Source organism: Myxine glutinosa, chromosome 8 (assembly GCF_964187855.1).
Source record: "Myxine glutinosa chromosome 8, kmMyxGlut1.1, whole genome shotgun sequence".
Taxonomy (NCBI): domain Eukaryota; kingdom Metazoa; phylum Chordata; class Myxini; order Myxiniformes; family Myxinidae; genus Myxine; species Myxine glutinosa.
In genome coordinates, this window is record NC_136268.1 from 161,384,053 (window position 1) to 161,406,934 (window position 22,882).

Consider the following 22,882-nt stretch of genomic DNA (forward strand, 5'->3'; position numbering starts at 1 on the left):
TTGATTCTTCTTTTTTTGCAATTGTTTTTATGTTTTGCTATGCATTATGTTTTGCAGCCTGGTGTTGGGCTCTCGGCTAGGGTGCCAGCTTAGGATCCTAGGATCCTGGGTTAGAATCCCGGTCGATCGCTCAATTAACGCCAGGGGGGTTGACTCAGCCTGTCATCCTTCCGAGGTCGGCAAATTGAGTACCAGTTCACTGGTAATTCCCTGTTTGTCGTAAAAAGGCGACAAAAAGGGTTGGCGGCAGGAAGGGCATCCGGCCGTAAAACATTGCTTCAAAAAGGGGACCCAAAAAACAACAACAACCACGGTCCCCGAAAAAGGCCAACCCCCGCTTGCGGGGAAAATGGCCTCTAAAGGTGTTTTTTTTTTTTTTAATGCATTATGTTTTGCACTCTGTCAAAGCGTCTTTGGGCTCCCTGAAAAGCGCTATATAAAATAAATGCATTATTATTATTATTATTATTATTATGTGTAAGCTGCAAACCTGCAGCAACCAAGCAAATGAACTAGAACAAATAGAGCTGAATGATAGTGATGTGGACGATTGTGACACAGACTAAGTTTGTCCCATTGACAAGAAAGAAACTGTTTGTAGTCTAAATGCACTTCAAATAACAAGATTATAATGTATGAGCATTACCTAGCTGCTGTTCACAACAAGTACAATGGCTTATTAGACAATTTGAATATTTTTGTACATTATTGAAACAGAGATTATATGGGGGCGGGTTTGTTTACAGGCAATGACTAAATTTTTCGGAAATCGAAGAAACAATGCTTGCATAAAAAGGGTTAATATAAATTTAATTGTTGAAGTTTTGTGAATGCTAGGTTATTAAAATCATCCACAATGTCCTATATATACATTGTGAAATAATTTCAGCATCTACATATCACGAAATAGTAATCAGATCAGTTGAAAACAAAAACACGCTAAATTTTCGCTTTTGCAAATGAAACGTGACCTTTTGACCTCCGAGGAAGTCACCTGATAATTAAAGGTGTAAATTGGATTACAGTTGTGTAGGTATATGATGTAGCTTCACAATGAATCATAATTTGTCAAAATATTGTTGCGGTTTTGAGAACCCACACTTTCTTGTAAATATCACATCATTAAAGGTTAAAGGTAGCACCCCAGAGATAGGCCACAAGCGACACGTAGGTCACCAAAGGACATCAGTTATTTCTTAGTATGTGTTAGATAAGGCTTTTCCCAATAGTTGAATCTGCGTTGTGTCAATCAAATAAGAATAGGCCCCCTTTTCGTTCATTCCGTCCATTTTGCCAGCCTCCCTCCTAGCGACGCCATTACGCGCCCTCCTGTCTGTGCCCCATGGCCCACCCAATTTGTTACGTGCCTTGCCAGCAGCGTTTGCAACCTCGTTGGGCTTCCGCCCAAACGCCGCCATAAGCCATGAGGTGAGGCCCGGAAAAAGGGGGCGGAGCGCCAGGGAGAAGGTGTGGCCACGTCACCCAGCCGTTCGGGCAGGGCCGGTAAGACCTAACCAGCCAACCAGGGCTGAAGTGACATCGCCTGATAGGCGTGGCTTTTGGGCTTGCGGAGCGATCGCTGGCTGGATTATAAAAGCGAGCGCACAAAGCCCTTTCAGAGGACTGTCCAGGACTGCTGCGATTTGGAGGAAGGTGCGAAGGTCGACCTTAGGACGGTGCGGAAAGGACAGGACTTGCACAATTGGCGCTTGCGTACAGGACATTGGAGAGGGGGCGTTTGGCGTGAGTCGTGCAAATATTACGTACGCCACCAGGATACCAGCCTTCCCCCCCCCCCCGTGATATAATTGTCCGTTCGCGTTACACTGTTTAAGAGCTGCCTGCCGGGTTTTCCATCGCCTGGACCGGAGCCGGACTGGAGCCTGGATGCGCTGGTGACCTGTCAACCTGTTCATCTACAATCCCCATGTGAGTGTCTGTATGTGAGACGGGCCCGCTTGTCCAGGGAATAAGATAAGACTGAAATTAAAACTGCCCTGTGTGCTTTTCCTTCCTCTTTCTTTGATGTACATTTCTTTCGTTTCCTCTTCTTTCTGTACATTTGTTAATAAATTGCCTTGTTCTTTCTGGTTTCCTCTTATCCGATCGTCCTAGTCTTTTCTGGGTAAGCGTGGCACGATTAGGAACCGCTACAATCGGGTCTAGTCACCTGTTAACAGCTCGGATCGCGGATTGCTATCCGCTCGGCATATCCCATCAATATCCGTGGTTCGAGCAGGAGTTATTTCCTTGCTTTACGGTCGGTGGTAGTAATTAGGTAATAGGACAAAAAATCGACCAACAACCCTATTTACCACCGACCGGAAGGAACGTTATAACTTCCAGGACTCGCGTCGGCCAGATAAAAAGACAAGGGGATTAACCCCCCCTTGATAAGGGGAGAGCCGACGTCGGAGATCCGCAACAATATGTTCAGTAGAGCTGAAGTCGTAAGCAAAAATGCTACCCCTCTCCCCTAAAATTCAACTTCCAGATTATATGGAGGTGGGTTTGTTTACAGAGTGATAACTATCATTGAGCTACTAGATAGGCAGGGTTATCATACCAAAATATAAACTAGAGACATGTAGGAAGACAAAAATACCAAAATTGTTTGCTGACCTTGGGTGGTACCAATTTGTTAAAATATCAGTATTGGCCCCTGGACTAATAATCCATTTCTCTCCCACGAAGATGTATGATCAAAAGGGTTTTTTCCCTTTCTCTACCAGTAAGTAAAAATAAAGGCAATCATAGATTGATTGGGATATTATTGCTTTCGGCTTCTTCCAGCTTCCAGAGCTGTCCGCCTGGCCTACTGGCTAATATTCTGCCGTTGCCGGCGGAGTGTACCGGGCTCGACACGGACTTGAGTTACGAGAGTTTTGTGTTGATTTGAAGACAGAGCCAGTCCTGGAAGTAGTTATCTTCGTCCCGATCCGAAAGTAAACGCACAATCACGAACATTCGCTGGTTTGATATCTCCCTACAACTGTGGTTTTTAGTTTCCACCCAAACGGTGCTGCTTTTATCCATCCGAAAGGTGAATGGGGAGTTTCATAAATCTCACAATAGAATTATGATTTTGATTTCCTATTTGTAAGTGTTTCATATCCGCCCTTTCTCACCGACAGATGAGTCTGTATTGGTTATCATGTCAGATCGGACAATATACATGAACATCACGAGTATTTGTAACATTTTATTTTGTTATATTTGTGGTAAAGTATTCATTTATAATTGGAATGATGCTATTTGGAATGAAAATATACAGTTTAAAGCAGAGTGAGGAAATGATGTGAGGGTTTCCGCCCGTGACATTCATGGATTCGGCATTTGTAGTTTTGTCATTTGGTATATTCCAATTTCCATACACAATTCTGAAATTATATCTTTTGAAACCAGATATTTTGTAACGTGAAATTTACAAGATATTTGTTTGTGATATTTTGGCTAGGAAATTGATAGCTCATGGCATGCACTCGGAAGTGTGTGTATCGTCTCCTATCGAAATGGGGAAACTGTTTGGACCATCTGTGGGGTAAATTAACCATCGCAAAACCTGATCTATCGCGTAAATTATCGATCGCGAAACCCGATCTGTCGAGTCAATTAACGATTGCTAAACCTGATCTGTGGGGCAAATTAACGATAGCTAAACCCGATCTGTCAGGTAAATTAACGATCACTAAACCTGCGCTGTCGGGTAAATGAACGATTGCTAAACCCTATCTGTCGGGTAAATTAACGATCGTTAAACCCGATCTGTGGGGTAAATTAACGATCGCCAAACCTGCTCCGTCGGATAAATTACGGAAAATTAACCATCGCTAAACCTGCTCTGTCTGGTAAATTAACCATCGCTAAACCTGTGCTGTCGGGTAGATTAACGATCGCTAAACCTGTGCTGTCGGGGAGATTAACGATCGCTAAACCTGCGCTGTCAGGTAAATTAACGATCGCTAAACCTGCGCTGTTGGGTAAATTGACGATCGCTAAACCTGCGCTGTCTGGTAAATTAGCGATCGCTAAACCTGCGCTGTCGGGTAGATTAACAATCACTAAACCTGCGCTGTCGGGTAAATTAACGATCGCTAAACCTGCGCTGTTGGGTAGCTTAACGATCGCTAAACCTGCGCTGTCGGGTAGATTAACGATCGCTAAACCTGCACTGTCTGGTAAATTAACGATCGCTAAACCTGAGCTGTCTGGTAAATTAACGATCGCTAAACCTGAGCTGTCGGGTAGATTAACGATCACTAAACCTGCGCTGTCGGGTAAATTAATGATCGCTAAACCTGCGCTGTCGGGTAGATTAACGATCGCTAAACCTGCGCTGTCGGGTAAATTAACGATCGCTAAACCTGTGGTGCTGTCGGGTAGATTAACGATCGCCAAACCTGCGCTGTCGGGTAAATTAACGATCGCTAAACCTGTGCTGTCGGGTAGATTAACGATCGCAAACCTGCGCTGTCGGGTAAATTAACGATCGCTAAACCTGCACTGTCGGGTAAATTAACGATCGCTAAACCTGCGCTGTCGGGTAAATTTACGATCGGGTAAATTAACGATTGCTAAACCTGCACTGTCGGGTAAATTAACGATCGCTAAACCTGCGCTGTCGGGTAAATTAACGATCGCTAAACCTGCGCTGTCGGGTAAATTAACGATCGCTAAACCTGCGCTGTCGGGGAAAATTAACGATCGCTAAACCTGCGCTGTCGGGTAAATTAACGATCGGGTAAATTAACGATCGGGTAAATTAACGATCGGGTAAATTATCGATCCCTAAACCTGCGCTGTCGGGTAAATTAACGATTGCTAAACCTGCGCTGTCGGGTAAATTAACGATCGCTAAACCTGCGCTGTCAGGTAGATGAACGCTCACCAGGATCAATTACCTGTTTGTTGAGGGCAATCCTGCCTTTGAGAGCTGCAATTTGGAGTTTTTACAAATCAATACAATGGGTCTGAATCCTGACCCTTTTGCGCTCTGTACTTGAGTTCTTATAACTTGCAGAGCGGTGTCTGACCAGCGGTCCCGTCATACATTGTTTGTACATTTTGTTGACATTGAGAAGAGGCCTCTTCACAGCCCTGGTCGTGCCAAGTGTTCTTATTTTTAAACTTTTCTTTGGTATTCGTTCTATGAAGTCGTATGTGTTACGGATTTGTCACTTCCGTCTTTGTGGTTGTCATCCACTTGAAGCATTTTTAGTTTCATGTACTATTATTGTTACAGTTTGTGTGTGAAATGAAGATAACTGTCTTCAAAGGTAAAAATAATGTCTCGGAAGGAAAACGAGATGGGTGAGGGAGAAACCAGAAGAAGAAGAAGCGGCGGGCGAGCGGATCGAGTGAGATCAGGAAAGGAAGGCCTATCTGCTTCGAGGTGTCGAGCGGACGCTGGTGAACATTGGTCACGAGCGAATATTGGTTTCCCCCGGGAAAGGGATTCCTGTGACAGTGTCGTTATTGCTGTGGCAGATAAACCCGCGTGACGGGTTTTGCTTTTGGTTCAGAAAGTGAATTATCGCTGGAGAGCAGGTACGCCTCCATTACGGGCCCGTCCTCCATTTCACCTCGCACCAGCCATTTCACCTCGCATCAGCCATTCACCTGGTTCCCGTGTGTGTCGTGGATTTCGCTTGGAAACTCGCGGTTCTCTGCTTGGGAACTCCTGCTCGTTCATGTCAGCGTCATTGTCTGGTGAACCAAAGGTGTGAATTCCCAGTCGCCTTTTGGGTGAACCTTTACCTGACCGACGTCGGCCCGACCTCTCACCCAGCGGCTCTTCTGCAGCGTCGACTGTCAGCCGTCCTGGGTTCAGGTCTCAGTACGACCCTTTTTTCTTGTGATCACCAGAGCATGGATCGACTTTGGCCTGGTGTCGTGACAGTGACTTTGGGGGTGTTACAGTTCGCTCACGTGGAGTACCGTGAGTTATTGAGTTAAGAAACTTGTGGTACCATCATAGGAATTATATGGTGTTTGCTGTGTAATTGAGGTTTTCTTGTACTTGCGCAAGTTGTTATTATTGTTCGATTTTAATGCAATACTTGGGTTTTGCATCGATTGATTGGTGTGGTTTCACCATTGGTCATTGGCACACATAATAGCACATCTTTCTGCCGTGACTCCTTTCGGGACTCGGAGTACACCGTGACCGGGGTTTGGGGAGGAGCATGTAACATATGTTTAGTATTATTTATTTTATCCTTAACTCAACCTTGCATTTTTATTATTTATTCCATATTTATTTTAATGTTTAACTGTTTGTTTTACAACAGTTGACCCTTCCAGGATTAAACAGATGGAATCTGCAATGCTTACACAAGCCCTGGTTTCATCTAGAGTAGAGCGTTACATCGAGGCATTGGAGATGGTAAAGAATGATGTACGTATGAATCTTTAATTTCATTCTTGGATGCATTTCCTTCCTGTTACCACTTTTGGCTTTTTGACACTGCAAAGTGCACCATTCTGTGTCGGGTTCCAAATCGTACCGAATCATGGGAGGCATGAAGTGAGGGACCAAACTGAAATGAAGGAAACCAGAATCACCTCTCAAATGCCAAAAAACACTTGGCCTGTTGTTCGTCCCAACCAGCTGACGGATTTTAACCATTGTCACATAGTCTCCCATCTTATTTAGAAAATGAAGAAGCCAATATGCACCAAAGCCTTTTTGTCCAGATTATGGCATGTTTGAGTTATGACACAAACACGTAGTTTATTTTGGGTATCTTGCAAACAATGGCGGGCTGACTTTGTCGATCAAGTCCGCATGTTGTAAAGCAATCATTATGTTGTAATCTTCAGATTTTGCAGGAGCAAGAACAATTCAACCCAGCGAGCAGGTTTAACGAGTACTTGAGAGATGTGGAGTCTCTGTCCGAGGAAGACATGAAGTCACATCCCATCTACTTGAAATATATGGGGCAGCTGCAGACCATGAGAGAAGAAGGTTTGTTTGTTTGGATACTTTCCTCACAGGTTATTTCTTATTTGACTCTTGTGATAAAACTAGTTATATGTCGAGGTTTCTATTTGAGGGTCTCGGCTTGTGGAGAAGCTAAACGATGAAGGGGAGCAGGATTACGGGTCACCAAAGAGCATGGTGGAGTGGCGGTGCCACTTTGAAAGTGGTGGGTGGTGAAGGTACGTAACGAGGAAAATAGGAACAACGGCTCGGAGAGGAAAGAATCGGCATGTGTTTCAGAGATTGAGGAAGAACAATTTGAAGCATCGAAATGAGGATGAGATGTTGGACGCAGGGATATTATTCCACAAGTGAGAGAGTAAGGGAATGAATGAATGCAGGTGCACAATGAGCATGAACCTTGGTAGGGTAAGCAGATGAGGTTTTGGGAGAATTGGATGGATGGCCATGGGGCAGAGATTAGAAAAACTCTGCTGCGGTACAATCCTCCCGACCATCCATCACACTTCATCTCACTGGTGACCTTCGTCACCTGTGGCCGTCTTCACTTGCTTTGACACGTGTTCTGCTGCGGTGACAGTCCCGCTTGATGCAAGCATAGCCTTTGAGCACTTCCGTGTGTGTGTGTGTGTGTGTGTGTGTGTGTGTGTGTGTGTGTGTGTGTGTGTGTGTGTGTGTGTGTGTGTGTGTGTGTGTGTGTGTGTGTGTGTGTGTGTGTGTGTGTGTGTGTGTGTGTGTGTGTGTGTGTGTGTTTTTTGGGGTTTTTTTTGGGACCACTCCAGGGTATGTGAATCGTAGGGACCGGGTGCAGGGTATGTGAATCGCAGGGACCGGGCGCAGGGTATTTGAATCGCAGGGACCGGGCGCAGGGTATTTGAATCGCAGGGACCGGGCGCAGGGTATTGGAATCGCAGGGACCGGGCGCATGGTATTGGAATCGCAGGGACCGGGCGCAGGGTATTGGAATCGCAGGGACCGGGCGCAGGGTATTTGAATCGCAGGGACCGGGCGCAGGTTATTTGAATCGCAGGGACCGGGCGCAGGGTATTTGAATCGCAGGGACCGGGCGCATGGTATTTGAATCGCAGGGACCGGGCGCAGGGTATGTGAATCGTAGGGACCGGGCGCAGGGTATTTGAATCGCAGGGACCGGGCGCAGGGTATTGGAATCGCAGGGACCGGGCGCAGGCTATTGGAATCGCAGGGACCGGGCGCATGGTATTGGAATCGCAGGGACCGGGCGCATGGTGTTTGAATCGCAGGGACCGGGCGCATGGTATTTGAATCGCAGGGACCGGGCGCATGGTATTTGAATCGCAGGGACCGGGCGCATGGTATTTGAATCGCAGGGACCGGGCGCAGGGTATTTGAATCGCAGGGACCGGGCGCATGGTATTTGAATCGCAGGGACCGGGCGCATGGTATTTGAATCGCAGGGACCGGGCACAGGGTATTGGAATCGCAGGGACCGTGCGCAGGGTATTTGAATCGCAGGGACCGGGCGCATGGTATTGGAATCGCAGGGACCGGGCGCATGGTATTGGAATCGCAGGGACCGGGCGCATGGTATTGGAATCGCAGGGACCGGGCGCAGGGTATTGGAATCGCAGGGACCGGGGGCATGGTATTTGAATCGCAGGGACCGGGCGCAGGGTATTTGAATCGCAGGGACCGGGCGCAGGGTATTGGAATCGCAGGGACCGGGCGCAGGTTATTTGAATCGCAGGGACCGGGCGCATGGTATTGGAATCGCAGGGACCGGGCGCAGGGTATGTGAATCACAGGGACCGGGCGCAGGGTATGTGAATCGCAGGGACCGGGCGCAGGGTATGTGAATCGCTGGGACCGGGCGCAGGGTATGTGAATCGCAGGGACCGGGCGCAGGGTATGTGAATCGCAGGGACCGGGCGCAGGGTATGTGAATCGCAGGGACCGGGCGCAGGGTATGTGAATCGCAGGGACCGGGCGCAGGGTATGTGAATCGCAGGGACCGGGCGCAGGGTATTTGAATCGCTGGGACCGGGCGCAGGGTATGTGAATCGCAGGGACCGGGCGCAGGGTATGTGAATCGCAGGGACCGGGCGCAGGGTATGTGAATCGCAGGGACCGGGCGCAGGGTATGTGAATCGCAGGGACCGGGCGCAGGGTATGTGAATCGCAGGGACCGGGCGCAGGGTATTGGAATCGCAGGGACCGGGCGCAGGGTATTTGAATCGCAGGGACCGGGCGCATGGTATTGGAATCGCAGGGACCGGGCGCAGGGTATTTGAATCGCAGGGACCGGGCGCATGGTATTGGAATCGCAGGGACCGGGCGCAGGGTATTTGAATCGCAGGGACCGGGCGCCCTGCGATTCAAATACCTAGCTACTTTGACCTCCTTGTTTCAAAATCGAGGCGTTTGCAAACAACTTGCCACAGGTTGATTCAGTGTACCAGGGCTGAGAAGTTGGATAACATAGCTGCAGACTGGATGGGATTCACCTGTGCACAAGTTGATGCACCTGGTTAGTGAACGAGGTGATACTCAATTGTGACGATCATTTTCACATATGTTGAACCACATATGGAGTGTTACAAATGTGGAATGTTGCTGGTGGTGATGGAACATCTTGAGGTGGGGATCGGTGGGGTTCACTGCTCCTGAAGGTTTTGCAACATTCTCTGTGGGATGTGTCTCCATATGAATTTGATTATTAACATATTCTGTAGAAACGTTAATGTTCAAAGTGAATTAGGCCTGAGCCATTTGTTTTGTTCCGAATGGTAAATTAAGAGATTAAGTGATCATATTGAGGTTGAACAATCCATCTGGTGCAAAATTGTTATTTTATTGTAAAATAAATAAATAAATAAACATTAAATATCTGAAATCGTAATGAGATTTTGATGATTTATTTATTTGTGGTGCAGTAGGGTATAATCGTTGAGTGCCATCTATTTTATATGTATTGTGGGTGGAGTAAAGTCATATTAAAGTGGGGAAGGGTACGAGTAGAGGGTTGCGGGGCACGAATGAGAAATGGCCTGTCGTAATGTTTTTCCTTTTTGCTTGGGCAGTCGATGGGCCTTGTCAATGCATCCTTCCAATGCCTTGTTTTGGACAGAAAGATTGTGTCTCCTGTTTTCCAGTGGGAGTATATTCTGCAAAGGATGGAAATAACGAGGGTTTCACCATTTTAACCAATCAACGGGCTTTCATCTGTCCAATCACACAGGTAACGATGCCTCATTTCACAAGGCGAGTAATCAATTCAAGCTTTTACTAATGTAGCTGTTTTGGCCTGTTTGCCATTGCTGTCTGAGTATTGAGCTCGTGTTGATAGAATCCCATGTTCAAATCACATCCTGTACCGTTTGTCCCTTGTCTTGTTATTGCCCCATGCTCGTGAAACGAAAAGTGGGGTTAAGCCATTGGTTCACTTTACTTGGCAAAAATTTTTTTGGTGTGTGTGGTGTGTGTGGTTGTATGTGTCCGCTCACTTATAGTTGCCTACAGGTCACAATTTTAAACCCGATCTTCACGAAACCACCAGATGGTAAAGTTTGGGGTCCGACAAAATCTTATATTTTTTGGAGGTCAAAAGGTCAACATTGGCTATAAGGTCAACAACCTTTTCAAATTTCTAAAATCCTCAATTTTTGTCCTATTGACTTGGAATCTGAATAGGATTTGCATATTAGTTTACTGAAACCAACCACCAACTATTTGCAAGGTCAACATAGGCCAAAGGTCGACCACTTTTCTTCAAAATTCTAAAATCCTCAATTTTCATCTGATTGACTTGAAATTTGAATAAGATTTTTCATATCGGCTAACTGAATTCAACCACCAACTATTTTTGAGATCAACATAGGTCACAAGGACAACATAGGACAAAGGTCAACAACAATTTTTTTCTAATTTATAAAATCTTCAATTTTCATCCGATTGACTTGAAATCTGAATAGGATTAACATAGCTAACTGAAATCGACCACCAACTATATTTGAGATCAGCATAGGCCAAAAGGTCAACATAGGCCAAAGGTCAACAACCATTTCAAATTTCTAAAATCCTCAATTTTCATCCGATTAACTTGGAATTTGAATGGGATTTTCATATTAGCGAACTGAATTCAACCACCGACTATTTTTATGATCAACATTTTATGGTCAACATTTACTGGGATTGACACAATCTGTCAATTTCCCGACCCGGATCTCAGCCAATGGAGTATCTTCTCTTCTAGACTTGGTTATGACAAACTTCCCTGCTAATGTCTGCTGCTCTTCTTCTGCTCCAATCGGTTCTTCTGATCATGTGCTTGTCAAAGTGGACATCTCTCTGGCCATTCTCAGAGAGCCTCCTCAGCGTCGACGAGTCTGGCATTTCACTCAGGGCGACTGGGACGGTCTTCAAGCAGCCATCAATCGTCTGGATTGGTCTCCCATCTCCACTGCCTCTGACATCAATTCTTCCTGGGAATTCTTCCAAAGCAAACTGATCTCTCTCATGCACAGATTTATCCCATCTCGCCTTCAGTTGTCTTACCCTTCCTCCCGTCCATGGTACACTGAATCTTGTGGTGAGGCAGTTGCCCTGAAACAACTTGGCTTTGCCTCTTGGAAGGCTAATCCAACTGAAGACAATCTCAGTTCCTTCCACCAAGCTCGGAACAAGTGTGTGTCTACCCTCAGGAGTGCCAGGAAGCACTATCTCTCCTCACTCAAGAATGAACTCTCAAACCTGTCTCCTTCCTCCAAATCCTGGTGGCGTCTGGTCAAATCCGTTTCTGGTGTTTGTTCCCCCTCCATCCCCTCCCTTACCTCAAATGGCCACACAGTTGACATCGCACGTGACAAAGCCGAATGCCTCAACTCTGTGTTCGCCTCAAAATCCTTAGTCCCAAACCCATCTCTCTCTGTTCCCACCTTTCCCAGTCGAACCCAACTGCTCCTGGACTCTGTGTCCTTCTCTCCTGACAAGGTGGAGGAGTTTTTGTCAAACCTCGACTCTGATTCTGCAACTGGACCAGACGGCATCAGCCCACGGGTCCTAAAATCCTGCTCTGCCGCTCTATCTCACCCTCTCTCTGTTCTTTTCACCCTATCTTTTGCTCAATGTCATCTGCCAGCATCCTGGAAATCAGCTAACATTACCGCTTTACACAAAAAAGGTGCAAAAACAGATCCTTGCAACTACAGACCAATCAGCCTGCTCCCAATTATCAGCAAAGTCATGGAATCCATCATTGCTTCGGATATGAAATCTTTCCTCTTCTCCAATGGCTTGATCTCTGATCATCAATTTGGTTTCAGACCAGGTCACTCTACTCTGGACATGCTGCTTCTGCTGTCTCAACAATAATAGATGGAGGTCCTCAATGCCAAACAGGAAATCAGAGCTGTCTCCCTTGACATATCACGCGCCTTTGATACGGTCTGGCACCCAGCTCTGCTCACCAAACTCTCCTCCTATGGTATCCATGGAAATCTCCATGCATGGCTTGCGGACTTCCTCTCTGGTCGTAGTCAACGTGTGGCCCTGAATGGATTTCTCTCATCTCCCCTTCCTGTTCAGGCTGGAGTTCCCCAAGGAAGTGTGCTGGGCCCTGTGCTTTTTCTGGTCTTTATCAATGATCTCTCCGACTCTCTGGAAAATCCTCTCTATCTCTTTGCTGATGACTCCACTCTCTGCCGCTCCATTCCTCTTCCCTCAGATCGGCAGTCTGCAGCCTCCTCACTCTCTGAAGACCTGGACAAAATCGCAGACTGGTCAAACAAGTGGAACATGTCTTTCAATCCTGACAAATCTCACTCTCTTACTATGTCTCTCCGAAAAGATCGACTGGACAACCCTCCCATCTACTTTCTCAACAATCCTCTCCAAGAAGTTCTGTCGCTCAAGCTTTTGGGTCTCACTATCTGCCATGATCTTTCTTGGGAAAACCACATTTCCAAGCTGGCCTCCAAAGCCAGTCGCCGACTGGGCATCCTCCGTCGTGCGAAGTCCTTCCTCGGCACACCTGAGCTCCTCACCACATACAAGGCTTTCATCCGCAGCTCAATGGAATACTGTTCTCCCCTATGGGCTGGTGCTCCTGCCTCACACCTGGCTCGGCTTCACGCTGTTGAATCCAAAGCTTTCAAAATCATTGGAATCTCCCGCGATGAAGCTATCTCTGAGGGCCTTTCACTCACTCACCACAGGCAGGTAGGTGGTCTTTCTGTCTTCTACCGACTCCTCTCCGGCCTTGCTCCCCCAGCTCTCTCTGTGCTCTGTCCCCCAAATATTCCTACAGGTCGCACAAGATCTGCCAGCAACCCTCTGATGGTTAAACTGCCGAAATCTCGGCTCTCTGCTCACCTTCACTCTTTCATTCCTCTTTTCTCCCGCCTCTGGAACAAACTCCCACACTCCCTTCAATCCCTCTCCTCCCTCCAGGTCTTTAAAACAGCTGTTCACCACCATCTCTTATCTTCCCCCATTCAAAACCTTGATCTTTTCTACCCCCACTAATTCACCCCAGATCCACCTTGTTTGAAATTCCAACTTCTTTCCTGGAAATCCTGGCAGTGTCCATATGTTTATACCTCTCCCACCCCCCCCCCCACCCCCTTTCACATGCCTCCCCCCCAAAGCCCTCTCCCTCCCACAGATCTCTCGATGTCTCCATGTCTCTCGGTCCCTGCTCTCAAATGTTGTGTTTGTGTCCTTCCCCCTCTCTCCCCATCTTGTCTACCGCTCCCGATGTTATTTGTTTTATGTGTCTGTTTGTCTTTCTGTGATTAATGTTCGCTCTTTCACGAGCCTCGATCTTGTATACAAAAAAAAAAAAAAAAAAAAAAAAAAACCACATCGGCCAAAGGTCAACCACTTTTCTCAGATTTCTAAAATCCTCAACTTTCATCTGATTGACTTGAAATCTGAATCGGATTTGCATATCTGTTTACTGAAACCAACCACCAACAAAACAATTTTGGCATATGCTTGAGGTCAACATAGGCCAAAATCTCAACAGAGGTCAAATTTCTAAAATTGTAAATTTTCATCCGATTAACTTAATTTGAAGACTTTTGTAGAATATGTGGAATGAAATTTCTGACTTTTTCACCGTTGTTATAAACATCCTGGAACGAAACATTAATTGATCGTTCAGCACGGTGGTTCATTCTGGACCTGGATCTCCCCACTTTGGTTAGCTGGTTAGCTGGATCTCCCCACTTTGCTGTGCACATATCCTGTGGTAACGTCATCTTTAAGCTTGCAATGACGTCTTCATCATTTGTCACCCAAGTTGCTTGCATACCCGCGACAACAATTTGTACGCAAATGGCATCGGGGCGCCACTTCGGATGGGACATGTACATGCAGCAAAGGTTGAGAAATAGGGGATGTTTCATTAAACATACCTATAGTTTCTTCTTTTCTTTTTTTTGGAATAAAAGGTTCATGTCAACCTTGAACCACCCTTGTGGAATTGCCAAGAGTGTTAGCTGACATAGCCTAGAGTGTTAGCTGACATAGCCTAGAGTGTTGGCTTACATAGCCAAGGGTATTGGCTTGGGCAGCGTGGAGTGTTGGCTTGGGCAGCGTGGAGTGTTGGCTTGGGCAGCGTGGAGTGTTGGCTTGGGCAGCGTGGAGTGTTGGCTTGGGCAGCGTGGAGTGTTGGCTTGGGCAGCGTGGAGTGTTGGCTTGGGCAGCGTGGAGTGTTGGCTTGGGCAGCGTGGAGTGTTGGCTTGGGCAGCGTGGAGTGTTGGCTTGGGCAGCGTGGAGTGTTGGCTTGGGCAGCGTGGAGTGTTGGCTTGGGCAGCGTGGAGTGTTGGCTTGGGCAGCGTGGAGTGTTGGCTTGGGCAGCGTGGAGTGTTGGCTTGGGCAGCGTGGAGTGTTGGCTTGGGCAGCGTGGAGTGTTGGCTTGGGCAGCGTGGAGTGTTGGCTTGGGCAGCGTGGAGTGTTGGCTTGGGCAGCGTGGAGTGTTGGCTTGGGCAGCGTGGAGTGTTGGCTTGGGCAGCGTGGAGTGTTGGCTTGGGCAGCGTGGAGTGTTGGCTTGGGCAGCGTGGAGTGTTGGCTTGGGCAGCGTGGAGTGTTGGCTTGGGCAGCGTGGAGTGTTGGCTTGGGCAGCGTGGAGTGTTGGCTTGGGCAGCGTGGAGTGTTGGCTTCGGCAGCGTGGAGCGTTGGCTTGGGCAGCGTGGAGCGTTGGCTTGGGCAGCGTGGAGCGTTGGCTTGGGCAGCGTGGAGCGTTGGCTTGGGCAGCGTGGAGCGTTGGCTTGGGCAGCGTGGAGCGTTGGCTTGGGCAGCGTGGAGTGTTGGCTTGGGCAGCGTGGAGTGTTGGCTTGGGCAGCGTGGAGTGTTGGCTTGGGCAGCGTGGAGTGTTGGCTTGGGCAGCGTGGAGCGTTGGCTTGGGCAGCGTGGAGTGTTGGCTTGGGCAGCGTGGAGTGTTGGCTTGGGCAGCGTGGAGTGTTGGCTTGGGCAGCGTGGAGTGTTGGCTTGGGCAGCGTGGAGTGTTGGCTTGGGCAGCGTGGAGTGTTGGCTTGGGCAGCGTGGAGTGTTGGCTTGGGCAGCGTGGAGTGTTGGCTTGGGCAGCGTGGAGCGTTGGCTTGGGCAGCGTGGAGTGTTGGCTTGGGCAGCGTGGAGCGTTGGCTTGGGCAGCGTGGAGCGTTGGCTTGGGCAGCGTGGAGCGTTGGCTTGGGCAGCGTGGAGCGTTGGCTTGGGCAGCGTGGAGTGTTGGCTTGGGCAGCGTGGAGTGTTGGCTTGGGCAGCGTGGAGTGTTGGCTTGGGCAGCGTGGAGTGTTGGCTTGGGCAGCGTGGAGTGTTGGCTTGGGCAGCGTGGAGTGTTGGCTTGGGCAGCGTGGAGTGTTGGCTTGGGCAGCGTGGAGTGTTGGCTTGGGCAGCGTGGAGTGTTGGCTTGGGCAGCGTGGAGTGTTGGCTTGGGCAGCGTGGAGTGTTGGCTTGGGCAGCGTGGAGTGTTGGCTTGGGCAGCGTGGAGTGTTGGCTTGGGCAGCGTGGAGTGTTGGCTTGGGCAGCGTGGAGTGTTGGCTTGGGCAGCGTGGAGTGTTGGCTTGGGCAGCGTGGAGTGTTGGCTTCGGCAGCGTGGAGCGTTGGCTTGGGCAGCGTGGAGCGTTGGCTTGGGCAGCGTGGAGCGTTGGCTTGGGCAGCGTGGAGCGTTGGCTTGGGCAGCGTGGAGCGTTGGCTTGGGCAGCGTGGAGCGTTGGCTTGGGCAGCGTGGAGTGTTGGCTTGGGCAGCGTGGAGTGTTGGCTTGGGCAGCGTGGAGTGTTGGCTTGGGCAGCGTGGAGTGTTGGCTTGGGCAGCGTGGAGTGTTGGCTTGGGCAGCGTGGAGTGTTGGCTTGGGCAGCGTGGAGTGTTGGCTTGGGCAGCGTGGAGTGTTGGCTTGGGCAGCGTGGAGTGTTGGCTTGGGCAGCGTGGAGTGTTGGCTTGGGCAGCGTGGAGTGTTGGCTTGGGCAGCGTGGAGTGTTGGCTTGGGCAGCGTGGAGCGTTGGCTTGGGCAGCGTGGAGTGTTGGCTTGGGCAGCGTGGAGCGTTGGCTTGGGCAGCGTGGAGCGTTGGCTTGGGCAGCGTGGAGCGTTGGCTTGGGCAGCGTGGAGCGTTGGCTTGGGCAGCGTGGAGTGTTGGCTTGGGCAGCGTGGAGTGTTGGCTTGGGCAGCGTGGAGTGTTGGCTTGGGCAGCGTGGAGTGTTGGCTTGGGCAGCGTGGAGTGTTGGCTTGGGCAGCGTGGAGTGTTGGCTTGGGCAGCGTGGAGTGTTGGCTTGGGCAGCGTGGAGTGTTGGCTTGGGCAGCGTGGAGTGTTGGCTTGGGCAGCGTGGAGTGTTGGCTTGGGCAGCGTGGAGTGTTGGCTTGGGCAGCGTGGAGTGTTGGCTTGGGCAGCGTGGAGTGTTGGCTTGGGCAGCGTGGAGTGTTGGCTTGGGCAGCGTGGAGTGTTGGCTTGGGCAGCGTGGAGTGTTGGCTTGGGCAGCGTGGAGCGTTGGCTTGGGCAGCGTGGAGCGTTGGCTTGGGCAGCGTGGAGTGTTGGCTTGGGCAGCGTGGAGTGTTGGCTTGGGCAGCGTGGAGTGTTGGCTTGGGCAGCGTGGAGCGTTGGCTTGGGCAGCGTGGAGTGTTGGCTTGGGCAGCGTGGAGCGTTGGCTTGGGCAGCGTGGAGCGTTGGCTTGGGCAGCGTGGAGCGTTGGCTTGGGCAGCGTGGAGCGTTGGCTTGGGCAGCGTGGAGCGTTGGCTTGGGCAGCGTGGAGCGTTGGCTTGGGCAGCGTGGAGCGTTGGCTTGGGCAGCGTGGAGCGTTGGCTTGGGCAGCGTGGAGCGTTGGCTTGGGCAGCGTGGAGCGTTGGCTTGGGCAGCGTGGAGCGTTGGCTTGGGCAGCGTGGAGCGTTGGCTTGGGCAGCGTGGAGCGTTGGCTTGGGCAGCGTGGAGCGTTGGCTTGGGCAGCGTGGAGCGTTGGCTTGGGCAGCGTGGAGCGTTGGCTTGGGCAGCGTGGAGCGTTGGCTTGGGCAGCGTGGAGTGTTGGCTTGGGCAGCGTGGAGTGTTGGCTTGGGCAGCGTGGAGTGTTGGCTTGGGCAGCGTGGAGTGTTGGCTTGGGCAGCGTGGAGTGTTGGCTTGGGCAGCGTGGAGCGTTGGCTTGGGCAGCGTGGAGTGTTGGCTTGGGCAGCGTGGAGCGTTGGCTTGGGCAGCGTGGAGCGTTGGCTTGGGCAGCGTGGAGCGTTGGCTTGGGCAGCGTGGAGCGTTGGCTTGGGCAGCGTGGAGCGTTGGCTTGGGCAGCGTGGAGCGTTGGCTTGGGCAGCGTGGAGCGTTGGCTTGGGCAGCGTGGAGCGTTGGCTTGGGCAGCGTGGAGCGTTGGCTTGGGCAGCGTGGAGCGTTGGCTTGGGCAGCGTGGAGCGTTGGCTTGGGCAGCGTGGAGCGTTGGCTTGGGCAGCGTGGAGCGTTGGCTTGGGCAGCGTGGAGCGTTGGCTTGGGCAGCGTGGAGCGTTGGCTTGGGCAGCGTGGAGCGTTGGCTTGGGCAGCGTGGAGCGTTGGCTTGGGCAGCGTGGAGTGTTGGCTTGGGCAGCGTGGAGTGTTGGCTTGGGCAGCGTGGAGTGTTGGCTTGGGCAGCGTGGAGTGTTGGCTTGGGCAGCGTGGAGTGTTGGCTTGGGCAGCGTGGAGTGTTGGCTTGGGCAGCGTGGAGTGTTGGCTTGGGCAGCGTGGAGCGTTGGCTTGGGCAGCGTGGTGCGTTGGCTTAGGCAGCGTGGAGTGTTGGCTTGGGCAGCGTGGTGCGTTGGCTTAGGCAGCGTGGTGCGTTGGCTTAGGCAGCGTGGTGCGTTGGCTTAGGCAGCGTGGTGCGTTGGCTTAGGCAGCGTGGAGTGTTGGCTTAGGCAGCGTGGAGTGTTGGCTTAGGCAGCGTGGAGTGTTGGCTTAGGCAGCGTGGAGTGTTGGCTTAGGCAGCGTGGAGTGTTGGCTTAGGCAGCGTGGAGTGTTGGCTTAGGCAGCGTGGAGTGTTGGCTTAGGCAGCGTGGAGTGTTGGCTTAGGCAGCGTGGAGTGTTGGCTTAGGCAGCGTGGAGTGTTGGCTTAGGCAGCGTGGAGTGTTGGCTTAGGCAGCGTGGAGTGTTGGCTTAGGCAGCGTGGAGTGTTGGCTTACGCAGCGTGGAGTGTTGGCTTACGCAGCGTGGAGTGTTGGCTTACGCAGCGTGGAGTGTTGGCTTAGGCAGCGTGGAGTGTTGGCTTACGCAGCGTGGAGTGTTGGCTTACGCAGCGTGGAGTGTTGGCTTACGCAGCGTGGAGTGTTGGCTTACGCAGCGTGGAGTGTTGGCTTACGCAGCGTGGAGTGTTGGCTTACGCAGCGTGGAGTGTTGGCTTACGCAGCGTGGAGTGTTGGCTTACGCAGCGTGGAGTGCTGGCTTACGCAGCGTGGAGTGCTGGCTTACATAGCCATTGTTTCCATAATAATCTTAGATCGTCTGTCCTCACTGGAATTTGTTTCGATTGCAACAAAATGAATGAACAACAAATCTTAATCCATCATCTATATCCTGATTGTTGTCATTTTTATCACCAAAGGTTACCATCAAACAGCCGGTAAAGAACAGAAAATGTGGACACAACTATGAGGAATCAGCGGTTCGAGAAATGATTCGCTTTAAGCACAGAGATAACAAGAGAGTACGGTGAGTGTAAAATATTATTTGGTTGGTGGTGAAGTTGGGGCCCGTGCAGGGACACATCGACTTGGGATATTTAATCATGAAATTCATTCATTACTTCCTTGCATTTCTCTGCAGCTGTCCCCACGTGGGCTGTGAGCACGAAGACATGCACGACTCTGATTTGGAGCCAGACCGTGTGCTGCAGCACTTGATAGAACAATCGGAGCAAAAAAAGTGAATCATGCCCAGAGCTAATTATTCAAATGAACAATTTTTAAATCAGTTTGATTTCATGTTTTTGATTTGTGTTTGACAAATGGTTTTGAAGATGCTATTAAATGTTTTTTTCTCTTTACAGATTATTTTTTAAACATTTTTCTTTAAATTCTCAGAGTTGAGACTGTCACAAGAGCACCTAGTCGTACTTTTAAAAACAAGACCGAAGGTCTAACAGCGGCGTAGCCGGGCTTGTTTGATACTTTAGTTGAAGAGGATAGTATGACCTGGGTGGAGATACGAGGTGGCAAATAATGTAAATATTCAATTATTTTGAAATATTCTAAGTCTCTAAGCTGTCTGTCACCATGGAAACGAAGAGATTGCATTGAGACACTGGTTTATTCTACATGTGGTCAGTTAGTCAACACTATCAAAGTGACTTCAGCACCATCCCAACACACCACTGTGTGTGTTATGGAATGAGGTATTTTATGGTGGCCGGAGTGCAAATCCTGCCACCAACCTCCTTGAGACAAGACCCAGTGAGGTGGTACTCAGTTTTCCGACCTCGGAAGGATGACAGGCTGAATAAACCCCACCTGGTGTTAATTCAACAGTTGACCGGGTCTCAAACTCGGGACCCTAGGATCCCAAGCCCTCCCCCCTAACCGTTAAACCAACACCAAGCTTAGGGTGGTTGGAGGCAGTCATAAGAAATGCTTCAATGTTTGAAGAGCCCTTAATCAAAGTTTTAATTATATATGATCTGGGGGGCATGTACCCCCCCCCCCCCCCCCCCCCACTGCCCCATCACATTTCATCACCCTGTTGCCATAATTTCAGTTCCCACCCAATCATCAAGTGTGATAATTTGCCCCAAACAGGTATTTGACGTAATATATGACGTTCCTTAAATGGGGTTGAAAGAAACATAACTGTCAAATAGGATGATTCTTAAAAATGAAAGTTAGAAAAGTCAGGCCCATAACACTTAAAAAATTTTGTTTGTATGAAAAAAACTTGTGGTGAAATTTTAAGCCATTTGGACTAAATTTAGGGGTTGCACACAGAGTTTGTAATTTCACATATTTTGTTCGCATAAATGTTTGGAGTTGATTATTTATTCTCCACTGCTATACTTGTGGTTTTGACCATTACAGTTGACCTATGACCTTGCTATGTACTGCACATTTTGAAGTTGTTTTTAAGTTAATCGAATACAGTACAGCTGTACTTTGGTGTATGCAGTTGCTCTCATTGAAGAGTACAATCGTCTCCCGACAAAGGATGAACAGCATACCCAGTATCTGCTTCAAGTTGTGACAGAACATCGCCAGAGGTTTCCCGATAACAGGAAATTAACGCTTATCGGGCAAAACATTGAGTGGCTGGCAACCTTGAGTCACTGTGCAACCCCTAAAGCTTGATATGTTCAAAAATTATTTCACAGGCAGAAGTTTTACCTCGATACCAAAAAAAATTAACGTGAGGAGTAAAACAATTCAATAATTGTTTTTTTACCTTGTGTAGCTAAGAACCACCCTACTGTCAAAGCCAAATGGTATTGCATTCTACCTTTCAGAAGCGTAATTGTCGGCGATAAAACTCACCCAATATGTGGGATAAATGTGTGAGGGACATACAGATATGAATACGGAGAGACAAACGCTGTAAACACAGCAACCAAACATCTATGCCGTAAAAATCGAGTTATCGAAGTGTTATTGTTATCGAATCGTTCAAGCCACGATAACAATCGAGTGTTATAAAGGATCCTTATTTTCACGTGTTTTACTTCGTGTTTCACGTGTTTGTTTGTGCTTCACACTGAATGAAAAACTTAAAGGTAGAGCATGCAGATTGTGATACATGACAGGTTCAACGATATGTTTGTCCTGAACGGCATCGGAATCAAAATGCCGTGTGTGGAGTCAGCCGTCATACTGCCGTAATGACATCACGTCACCCCTGTCATGTGACCAGATCCTCAGCTCTGATTGGTGTATGTTTGAGGGACATACATACATACATACATACATACATACATACATTACATACAGACAAAAACTGTTCCACAAACGCTGTTCCACAGACAAACACACTGGTATAGCCCATAGGGCTTTGCCCTATGGGCTACACCATAAAAAAGTTCTTTTTATCTTGCCAAAACGAAGTTTTTGCAAGATGTATCAGTCAGCTTGTATGTTTGTCTGTTTGTCTGTTTGTTTGTTTGTTTTTTTGTTTGTGGTTAATCATTTTTTTTTCACGTTTAGATCACTCTGTAGACCACAGTTATTATTGGAAACTCCTGTAACTTCGCATATCAGAGTCCTATAGAGATACCCTTCAGCACACAAAATTTTGAAGGTCAAGGTCAAAGGTCAAGGTCACTTTGCGGTCAATCATGGAGGTCAACGAAACCCTTATTTTTTGAGTAACTTTGATCTTATGATCTCCAAACTTGGTGGGTATATAGGGTGTGGTATGGCGCTCAGCTGATTAGTTTTTGGTGTCGATCGGCCTTGACCTTCAAGGTCATTTTGAAGGTCATTCAATTTTGACCAAAAGGTAAAATTTTCAAGTTTCAGTTACCATATCGAGTAGTACCTCAAATTGAAGCCCTTGTTGAGTGCTTTCCAAACATATAACTAGTTTGACAATGTGACGTCATTTGACGGCGTTATGACGAAAAAACTGCACTTTTCATGTATATTGTATTGCTTTAGTTCGCATTGTTTAGGTCACTCTGTAGAGCACAGTTCCCTTTGGAAACTCTTGTAAGTTCGCATATCAGAGTCTTTTAGAGATACCCTTTAGCACACAAAATTATGAAGGTCAAGGTCAAAGGTCAAGGTCACTTTGCGGTCAATCATGGAGGTCAACGAAACCCTTATTTTTTGAGTAACTTTGATCTTATGATCTCCAAACTTGGTGGGTATATAGGGTGTGGTATGGCGCTCAGCTGATTAGTTTTTGGTGTCGATCGGCCTTGACCTTCAAGGTCATTTTGAAGGTCATTCAATTTTGACCAAAAGGTAAAATTTTCAAGTTTCAGTTACCATATCGAGTAGTACCTCAAATTGAAGCCCTTGTTGAGTGCTTTCCAAACATATAACTAGTTTGACAATGTGACGTCATTTGACGGCGTTATGACGAAAAAACTGCACTTTTCATGTATATTGTATTGCTTTAGTTCGCATTGTTTAGGTCACTCTGTAGAGCACAGTTCCCTTTGGAAACTCTTGTAAGTTCGCATATCAGAGTCCTATAGAGATACCCTTCAGCACACAAAATGTTGAAGGTCAAGGTCAAAGGTCAAGGTCACTTTGCGGCCAATCATGGAGGTCGACGAAACACTAATTTTTTGAGTAACTTTGATCGGATCGTCTCCAAACTTCATGGGAATCTAGTATATGGTCCGGCGCTCAGCTGATTAGTTTTTGGTGGCGATCGGCCTTGACCTTCATGGTTAGCGCTGGAGGTCGAAAATTATTGACCCCAAGGTCAAATTTTGAAATCGTAGGTACCATATCGAGTAATACCTCATATGAATGCCCTTGATGAGTGCTTCCCAGATCTGTAAACAGTTTGACGCTATGACGTCATTTGATGACGTCA

General features: G+C 48.7%; 1 protein-coding gene across 2 annotated transcripts in view; it reads left to right on the forward strand.

Moving 5' to 3' along the window:
* NSMCE2 (NSE2 SUMO ligase component of SMC5/6 complex) overlaps positions 1 to 19,400 on the forward strand; it is a 29,938-nt gene extending 10,538 nt beyond the window's left edge. For both annotated transcript variants that reach the window (XM_068125494.2, XM_068125495.2), the window contains 5 exons: positions 6,291 to 6,397; positions 6,823 to 6,967; positions 10,075 to 10,160; positions 18,960 to 19,066; positions 19,181 to 19,400. In XM_068125494.2, the coding sequence (XP_067981595.2) occupies positions 6,291 to 6,397; positions 6,823 to 6,967; positions 10,075 to 10,160; positions 18,960 to 19,066; positions 19,181 to 19,283 (548 nt within the window). In that variant the 3' untranslated portion in view covers positions 19,284 to 19,400. The remainder of the gene's footprint in view (positions 1 to 6,290; positions 6,398 to 6,822; positions 6,968 to 10,074; positions 10,161 to 18,959; positions 19,067 to 19,180) is intronic.
* The last annotated feature ends 3,482 nt before the right edge of the window (positions 19,401 to 22,882 follow it).